General features: G+C 36.5%; 1 protein-coding gene across 1 annotated transcript; it reads right to left on the reverse strand.

Annotated features, from left to right (window-relative positions):
• Positions 1 to 7,041: 7,041 nt before the first annotated feature.
• Positions 7,042 to 7,389, reverse strand: LOC131874411 (uncharacterized). Its single transcript, XM_059217777.1, has one exon. It carries the CDS (start codon positions 7,387 to 7,389, stop codon positions 7,042 to 7,044), a length of 348 nt encoding a protein of 115 aa, XP_059073760.1.
• Positions 7,390 to 10,501: the final 3,112 nt, after the last annotated feature.

The raw sequence follows: 10,501 nt of genomic DNA on the forward strand, positions 1-10,501 counted from the left end.
TACTGCAGATAGTTAACTTGTGAGTCCCATCTCACCAAGGTTTTTCCCATTTGGGTTTTCCACATATAAACACTTATGTTATGGTGGATGTTTTACTTATTGTCGATGCACAAATTGTTAGGATTATTGGTGAACAACTGAGAGGGGTCAGGGGGTGAATCAGTTGTTAATAGATTACAACAATTAATCTACAACACAACCTTAAACCAAAGCACATAACATTTAAATACCGGTAAAGAAGAAATGGATACCAGTAGAAAAAAATACCGGTAAACAATGCAAGGCAATAATAAATCAGATAATTAACACAATGTATTCATGTCGTATAACACCATGATTTGTACATGGAAAGCCTGGTAAAAGGGAAAACCACAATGGGAAGCCTACCCACAGTCAGATGATTCTTCTATAGAAAGTATGTGATACAATGAGGGGCTTGCACATATAGGAAGGCACACTGCCTAGAGTGCACTTCTCATTACAAAAGAATCTCACTGACTATAGAGAGGTTAAAACCACCTCAAGATATTGGACAACAATCTAGTAGAGTGAACTGCCAGAGATATCATCTACCATGCCTAATTATAGTCCTGGTTAAGCTCAAAAACGGTGGTCTTTGACCACTTCCTTAATCCCAATTGGGTCCTCAATGATTGACCAAAACCTCTTCCTGAATAATATTACAATATTTTCTCATTACATTCCATACCATTGATCTAGAAAGAGATCTTACATCAATTTATACCAACCTTAAGACCTAAACCAATTACGTTGGCCATCTAAAAGATATGCCATGTTGGCTTTAGACCAAAACAATATTAACAAATCCATAAAACATCTTGATAACATGTAGAGAACACATTAACATGATATCGGTTTGTAACCTAGTTAGGCACCAGACCTATTCTATGTCCACCATGCCAAAGCAACATCTCCAACTAGTTGAAGCACAATCAAAGAACATCTTCAGCATCCTGAAAGCTGCACCAACATTACTTATGCATCCTGTCAAGAATTCCTAGTGAAAGTTCTACCAGTAGAACCTTAAACCAATATGGGTAACCAAAATTTGTCTACCAGTAACAGCTACTACCGATAGCCAACCATAATAGCTAGTGTTGACATCAATGACAAAACATCAATGCAACACATAATCAATTCCTCCAAAATGCCAATAATCTCCCCCTTCAGCATTGATGGTAACACTAGATGTGAAAAATATCTAAGTAACCCAAAAAATGCCAAACAAGTCTCCCCCAATGGAAGACAACCGACAAACTCCCCATTTGAATAATATCTTTGTAAAGTTTCGAAGTCTCCTTTTTCACATCAGTATCTCTCCCCCTTCGACATCAGTGCAAGAGATCTGATAAAAATATCAAAGCAATAATGTAATTCCTTGAATCTCAAAGATGACTACTCCCCCTGAGTAGTAGCACCACTTAATCAATAGCGGAATGAATAGTATCTCTAATAATGCATGCCAGACTGATGCCAAATTGTATCAATCAAGTCTCTACCGAAAGGGAAAAAACCTCCAAATTGTCTCTCAAATACTCAAATGATTCTTTAGCTAGCGGTTTAGTGAATATATCTGCACTCTGCTCTTTAGTGTTCACATAAACCAATTAGACTTCCTTTTTTTCTATCTTGTCCTTTAGAAAGTTATACTTTATTGATATGTTCTTAGTCTTAGAGTGAAATACCAGATTCTTAGACATGTCAATAGCTGCAGAGTTATCATAGTAGAGAGCTACCGGTTCACTACATTTTACCCTGATATCCTTCAACATTTGCTTCATCCATAAGACTTGAGTACAATTAGTAGTTGCTTCAATATATTCAGCTTCCGCAATAGATAAAGAAATGCATGACTATTTTTTACTGATCCATGAAAAAAGCTTCTTTCCAAGAAAGAAAGCTCCACCAGAGGTGCTCTTCCTCTCATTAGTATCTCCTACCCAATCTTGTTGGCTGCATATTTTGTCACCATTGGCATTATGTGAACTGGGTAATGACATTGTATGTTGTCATTGATGTCAATATGCTAAAGAGGTGAGAACTGGTGTAACACTGTGAACTGGCATTTGTGTCAAAGTGAAGCGATGTGTTTGTTCAAGGTAAACCGACATATGGTTATGGGAACTGGAACATGGAAGCGTTGTATGACTACCGGTTGGTAGTCTCAACTTCAAGGTTTCCGGTTGAAGTGCTTCAAGTCTGTGTGGCTTAACTGGTGACTTTGTGTGATGAGTTAGCATGGTAACGAAGAATAGTTCTGGTTTCCACGTAAGCCTTCTGCATGTGAAGGATCTTGCATGAAGGAGATTATTCCTATCTACCTTGGGAATGTGCGAAGTCTATAAAATGGTGATAATGTGTGATGGGTTATCAACCGCCATGAAATCGGTGGAAATTGACAATGGAGAATGTCTTGAGATTGGATCAAGAATTGTTGCATTTAATATAGTGTGCTCAATGGTCAGGATTGAACCGTTTGAATTCCTTAACGTAATAGGTTTTAGGGTTTAGGGTTTATGCTACCAACCTATCTATTTTCCTATAAGGTCGATGTTGTGATTCTTTCTGAGGTTGTTGGCAAAAGTTGTGTGTGTATCCAAGAGAAGGGATACGTGATTCTTGCCAAACCAAAAGGAGAGAAGTGATACCTGCAGAGTGTAAGTGCAGAAGGTGAAGAGGAGCTTAAGCGGATCTGCATTGACATTGAGTGTTGTTACAAGATCATTGTAATACCTGTTGATCTCTAACCACTTGAACAGTTGAGAAATCCCTTAACAGGGTTCCTTTAACAGAGTGACTCAAAACCATTAAGTTCTTGAAATCCTTTAACAAGGTAACCTTTAACAGGGTATTCTAGCCATCCCTTAACCGGGTGATCCCTAACAGGATGGACTCCTAACAGAACCTATTGTATCAATCTTTAACCGGACAAGGCTCCTAACAGAATGAACTTCTAAAGAGTTCAAAAACAAGCTTGTGGCTATTCATCCCCACCATTGTTTTATCCTGTTGGGTTTCCACGTGAAAAAATACGTGTGTTATGTGTGATGTATTCTTCATGTGATGCTTTGTTGTTTTCTGTCAAGTGGTGAATCTTGTTGATCTAGTTGCTCATATGTATATCTTTGATGGTATATTATTTGTTCATACATTAGGGTGAAAAGGAAATGAAGTGTTAGATTGTATGAGAAGATAAGTGTCAGCCGATTTGTGCTTGTCTTAGTTATTTTGGGTTTTGCCGATTGTACTCTGTTAGAGAACCAATGTCATTGTTTGTCTATCAACACATAGAGTCTATAGACAAACTAGTTCAAGAGTGTGTTTTTGTCTGTATTGATTCACCCCCCCCCCCTCTCAGTATTGGTTGGGTACTACTCATTCATAATTGTGTTATCAGTCACCAACATACCAATGAAAAAATATATAATTCACACAACGCTATGCAGAGAAATTAATCTCTCCTCTCATCAAGGGGAGGATCCATATGAAATTTCTCCTCTAATTAATAATAAATTAAATTTGTGAGTTGGTGTTGGGCATATAACTCTCTTTTTTTAGAGTTTATGTATTTCCCCTTCACCTAGTTACAATTTCTCTATCTCTTCAGATACTTAAAGAAAAGAACTATTAATCTAACAAACTAAACCAAGAGTTACTATTAAGTAGCCCAAAGTCTCCTTTAAGGTAACACTAATTCAAACCAATCGTTACAAATTAAACAATTAGAAACCTAGCTTACAGCTCAAAGTCTTCAAGTATAGATTTCTAATCCATTAAACTACAAATAACTGCAGCAATACAAAGCTTACCACAAGTTACTTAATTTATCAGCAGATTTCTCAAATATGCTAAGAGCACAAAGTCTACTTGCAATATTTGAGAGCTCTTTAACCACATAACAATATCTTAAAGATCAAAGAAGTAAAGATAATATATATTCAATGGACATAGGAACATTAAATTATATAAACGATTTTCTTGATACAACACAAAGTTTGCGATCAACAAAACTGTTTTCTTTATTTATTTGATAGAATTTTCACCACAAAAGCCCAAAGTCTTAGTTGGGATAAAAATTATATAGAGTTTTTGCTAAGCATTAAAAAGATAAAATATTTACAAAGGAGGTCCTCCCTATATAGGAAAATAAGCTAAGAAAAAGGCGGGCATAGTTGACTTACTCAACTACACAGTCCCATTTTACTACAACTACAATATAAAGAAAACGTGAAGCTACATAAAAATTGACAACATCTATCGGTGCAACTGCATGAAGAAAAGATGCCAAAAGGGGGGAATTCATTCTTGATTCTCTTCTTCATTGGATTTCTGGAATTCTTCGAATTTCGCAAGGATGGCTTTCATCTCTGCTTCGTTCGGCATCGAGGTAGAATTTGTGATGACTTGGACATAGGAAATTGCATCTTGAATCTTCACATGTTTCTTTTTAACATCCCCAAGGGCCAGCATCGACCATCCTTAATGGATTATAGGGTGGTATTACAAAATGATTTGCAAGTGGAACAACTGAAACTTGCAAACTTGACACCTCACTTGCTATGGGAGATCACCGTGCAGATGGAGGAAAACTTTGTGTCCGCTGCAAAGGAGAAAGCATCCGCGAAGATGTCACAAAGGGAAAATTAAATTGTTGCAATACTTCAAAAGTAGGATCAACAATTCCTACTAATCACTGCCCATGCGTGTAACTTCCATCAGTTAGATTATGATTTGAAGAAAAACAACAATATAGAAATTACAATGAAAGAGCACGCAACCCAAAAGACAAACCAGTTGCACGTCGCTCCCCAGTAGAGTCACCAAAAAACTATTGGGTGAATATTTTGTCACCAGCATACCAATGACAAAATATATAATTCACACAATGCTATGTTGAGAAATTAATCTCTCCTCTCATCTAGGGGAGGTTCCCTATGAAATTTCTCTTCTAATTAATAAGAAAATAAATTTGTGGGTTGGTGTTGGGCATATAACTCCCCTTTTTCAGAGTTTATGTATTCCCCCTTCACCTAGTTACAATTTCTCTATCTCTTTAGATACTTAAAGAAAAGAACTATTAATCTAACAAAATACACTAAGAGTTACTATTAAGAAGCACAAAGTCTCCATTAAGGTAACACTAATTCAAAATGGTCATTACAAATTAAATAATTAGAAACCTAGCTTACATCTAAAAGTCTTCAAGTATAGATTTCTAATCCATTAAATTACAAATAACCGCAGCAATACAAAGCTTACCACAAGTTAATTAATTTATCAGCAGATTTCTCAAATATGCTAAGAGCACAAAGTCTACTTACAAAATTTGAGAGTTGTTTAACCAAATAACAATATCTTAAAGATCAAAGAAGTAAAGATAATATATATTCAATGGACATAGGAACATTAAATTATATAAATGATTTTCTTGATACAACAGAAAGTTTGTGATCAACAAAATTGTTTTCTTTATTTATTTGATAGAATTTTCACCACAAAAGCCCAAAGTCTTAGTTGAGATAAAAATTCTGTAGAGTTTTTGCTAAGCATGAAATAGATAAAATATTTACAAAAGAGGTCCTCCTTATATAGGAAAACAAGTTGAGAAAAAGGTGGGCACAGTTGACTTATTCAACTGCACAGTCCCATTTTACTACAACTACAATATAAAGAAAACGTGCAGCAGCATAAAAATTGACAACATCTATCGGTGCAACTGCATGAAGAGAAGATGCCAAAAGGGGGGAATTCATTCTCGATTCTCTTCTTCATTGGATTTCTAGAAATCTTCGAATTTAGCAAGGATGGCTTTCATCTCTGCTTCATTCAGCATCGAGGTAGAAGTTGTGATGACTTGGACGTAGGAAATTAAATAGGGAGTTTGCAATGTTGAGCATTAAGGATGGCCGATGCTAGCCCTTTAAAGTCCAGTATGTGGATGGAGAAGGGTGATTTCGGAGGGCAATCGGGTTCTGATGTCTGATTGTCCTCTGAAACAAGCGAGACAATTGAAATTGAAAAACCCAATTGCCCTCCGAAGCGCAAAACAAAAATCTTGAAAGAAACCAAAAGGGGAGGAATAAAGCAAAGAAAACAAACAAACAACAAAAACCCAAAAAAGAAAACAAGAAAACCTACCTCGAGTTTGCAATGTCGATCAAAAATCCGACAATGGGGCGTTCCGATCTGAGATATAGCGAGAAAGATCCGAGAAGGGCACACATAGAAAAAGAAGACAAATGAAGGAAAGAAACACAAGATTTAACTAAATAAACTTAAAAGGTGCTTTAAATAATAAAACCCTAATTTACAGTAAATGCGAAATAAATGCCAACTCGTAGTGCATATTGGACTTTAAAGTCCGACATGCAAGCTAGAAAACCTTGCATGTGGGACTTTAATCTCCAATATGCATTGTCCGGCAAAGAAGTCTGTAGGTCAGACTTTAAAGTCTGAACTGCAGACAAAGACCACCTGCAGGTCAGACTTTAAAGTCCAAGCTACAGGTAAAACTACAAACTTAAGAAAAACAAGAAAAATGCAAAAATGAAAAGCAAGGAGCAAAATGAACTAACCGACTAAGTCAATTAAGATCTCTCGAATACCATAAGGTATGAAATGGACTAGTTTCGTAGGGTTGCCTCATGATTTTGGCCATGCTAAAATTGAGGATAACAATTGGCTCTGACTAGGGAAAAAGCTGCTCCACTTGAATCTTGTAGAATCTAGAACTCTGAGTGCCTGTATCCATTGGGCTATAGAGTTAGGCTATGAAAAGACTAAAAAGAAATGACTGTACATATTTTACAATAAGTACAAATTCCTTCACATCGCTCTCTATTGAGTAGAGAGCTTCAAATGTTCTCCACTATGGGGTAGCAAGAACGGGGTACCATATGCGTATGCAAGTAAGTATCTATGCTTGCCACATACGTCATTAATAGTGAACTGACCTCTCCATAAAGAGTCAAACTTTCCATGTAAACCCTTTGGTTCCCTCCTCTTGTCCCATAACAAAACTTAATCACCAACTGATAGCTCATGGGAAGCTATTTTCTTATCAAACAATGCCTTCACTTGGTTTTGGTGGACAACAATCCTATCTACCGCTTCAGCTCTTGTTTCTTCCAAATGAGAAAGAAATATAATCCGCTTATCTAGTGAATCTTGATATGTTTCATCTTCAATGACCTTGGCAAGCTTTAGTGCTGGAAGTTCCATAGTAATTGGACTCTCGACATTCAACCCATACAAAAGTTGAAAAGGTGACATACCAATTGCTCTTTTTGGATTTATACGATCCACCCATAGTGCATCATAAAGAGCTTTATGCCAAGTCTGTTGTTTCTCATAAACAAGCTTCCTCATGATAGTAACCAAATTTTTGTTGCTTGACTAAGCCTGACCATTTCCTTGCGGATAATAGTCAGATTAGTGTGAAAGAGTAGTACCATTATCAAAGAAAAAGTCAATTATCTCATAAGATGAAAACATGAAGTGTTATCAGCTACTATCTTATGAGGAATGCCAAACCTTGAGATGATGTTCTCCTTCAAAAATTGACAAAACACCACCGAGGGAGATTGCATAGCTGGGATTGCCTCCACCCACTTAGTGAAGTAATCTGTCACTGTGAGGATATACCTGTGACCTGCACTTGATGTTGGATTGATAGGTCCAATGAAGTCCAATCCCCATTGTTGGAAAGGCTCTTCAATTACTACTAGTTTAAGAGGGAGCGCAGCTAATTTGGGCTTACCAACAGATTGTTGACATTGCTCACACATGCGAACCCAATTGTATGTATCTTTAAACAATGTTGACTAGTAATATCTAGCACGCAAGATTTTGTGTGCAGTAACAAGGGTAGAAAAATATCCTCCACAAGCAAGATCATGAAAAGATAGAAGTAATCTTACTTCTTGTTGTTTTTCCACATAGTGCAGGAAATTGCCGTCCAGACCCTTCTTGTACAAAGCATTGTCCCATAGGACAAAATTCACTGCTTTAAGCTTCAAGGTTTGCCTTTCTTTCCTTGGAAGGTGTGCAGGACAACCTCCATATGTTAAGAGATATTCCAGATTGGAATACCACTCATCAGTAGTGCTAACAAATAGAACATGAGGAAGATCTTGATTAATACCTTCATTTTCAAGCACCACTTCATCAATTGATTTGTTGTCAGCTATCAACTGACATAGACCTTTTCCATGAACCAACTTAGTGGGCTTATTTTCCATATCGTATTCTTGAATCTTGGCAACCCAGTTGCCCCTTTCAGTTCCAAACTCTTGTTGCGTCAGAATCAACTTGAGAACAACATCGAGAACAAGAGAAATGACATTCAAATTTAGAATATAAAACCTGAAATGTTTAACTGCTTTCACCATGGCAAAAGCATGCTTCTCCATTTTTGAGTATTTCAACTCATGATCCTTCAGTGGATAACTCATGAATGCAATAGGTGATTCCACACCTTCATAATTTCACTATATTAGTATAGCTGAACAAGTATGATCTAATGCATAGCTACACATAATGAACTCTTTGGTATAATCTGGGCATACTAAGACTAGAGCATTTTCCATGGCTTCCTTGATCTGATGGAAAGCTTTCTATCCTTCAGGAGTCCATTTGAATAGAGAATTACCTTTCATCATATTAACTATATGATGAGTCTGTTCAGCAAAGTCTGGAATGAATCTTCACAGGAAATTCACTTTACCAAAGAAAGAATGAACAATGGTCTTACTTGTTGGCAAGGAAAGGTCACGAATAGATTTTACCCTTTCCACATCAATTTTTATAGCTTCCTTCAAAACAATATGCCCAAGCAGCTTGCCTTTAGTAACACCAAAAATAGATTTCTTGGAATTGAGGGAAATTCCATGCTGACGACATTTTTCTAAGACTCGTTGCAAATGAGAAAAATGATCTTGATGTTCCTTAGAATAAACTATCAAATCATCCAAATAGACCACAATGAAATTACCAAGAAAAATTTGAAAGGCCAAGTCCATTGCACGTTGGAAAGTTTCTCTTGCATTTATTAATCCAAAAGGCATCCTACGATATGCAAAGGTACCCTAAGGTGTAGTAAATGCGGTCTTATGCTGATCTTGCTCCAGAACTTCTACCTGGTTATAACTTGAAAATCCATCCAACATGGACATCATCTCTACTCTAGTAACAGCTTGTAGGACATGATCCATGACAAGTAAAGGATAATTATCCTTCAAGGATGTTTGATTCAAGTTTTGGAAATCAACACATATCTGAATCTCACCATTCTTCTTACGTACAGGTACAATATTGGCTATCCAAGAAGAGTGGCGAATGGGGAAGATTATCTTTGCTTTCAACATCTTTTGTACTTCAGCAAAGATTGTATCAAAGATCTTTGGGTTCTACTTCCTTTGATTCTGACGGAAAGGCGTAATACCAAGTTTCAATGGAATGTCATGGCGAAGCTCTTCGGGACAAAAATACTTTAGATCTTCATAGAAGTATGCCAAGATGTCAACATACTATTGCAATAATGCAACATATTTTTGTCTTTCTCCTTGTTAACAACACTTTCCAGTGTTGATCATTTTTGGATTGTCTTCAATCCCAATGTTTACTTGTTCATATTCCATTGACCTTGTAGCTGATCTTTGTTGCTTATTAACATAACTATCATGTTTGTCAAAAATATTTTCTAGCGAAACTAGACCCTTGGGGATCTTGTTTCTTTTTAATTGCAAAAATTTCTCTCCCATTTCTGCATCAATACTTTCAATTACATCCTTTGAAGGGCAGTGACTACCTTCAAAGTATAGATCATCAAAATTGTCAGCGGTTTGCAAAAAATTTATTACATGATGATCATCATTAAACACCTACCAATGATCAAACTTGTCAGGAACACTTGGCCGGAAAACTAACTCAACAACATAAGTTGATCCTTAAAAATCTTTGTGAGGAACCAAAGAAGTTGTTGATACTTCTAATGAGTCAGCCATGTCATTGAATTCATGAGAAATCAAAGATATATCAAAGCATCAAAAGCCTCTATTAGATCCCATATAAGGTTGTGATAGTGCCACAACCTTTTGCTCCTTGTTTGATATATGTTCCTGACTTGACAGACTATTAACTCAGAATTTCCTTGAGCATGCAAGTTCTGGATTCCCTTCTTTTGAGTGACATTCATTCCCAGAAGGAGTGATTCATACTCAACAGTGTTATTTGTGTTATCGAACTGCAATTTGAAGGAAAAAAGGGAAAAGATTACCCTCAGGGGAAACCAAAACAATATCGACTCCTAATCTGGTAGAAGAACAACTACCATCAAACTCCAGTGTCCAAACATCATCTGCACTACCAATGCTAATGGTATCAAAATTGAGAATTTCTTGTTGTGAAGTTGAAGATCCTTCTGATTCCATAACACTACTTTCACAATCAATTGGGAAATTATTGAGTGGAATGGCACCTT

This window comes from Cryptomeria japonica, chromosome 3 (assembly GCF_030272615.1).
Source record: "Cryptomeria japonica chromosome 3, Sugi_1.0, whole genome shotgun sequence".
Lineage (NCBI taxonomy): Eukaryota > Viridiplantae > Streptophyta > Pinopsida > Cupressales > Cupressaceae > Cryptomeria > Cryptomeria japonica.

Coding starts and splice junctions, on each gene's coding strand:
- LOC131874411 (XM_059217777.1), bottom strand. CDS start 7,389: ATGAGGAAGCTTGTTTATGAGAAACAACAGACTTGGCATAAAGCTCTT.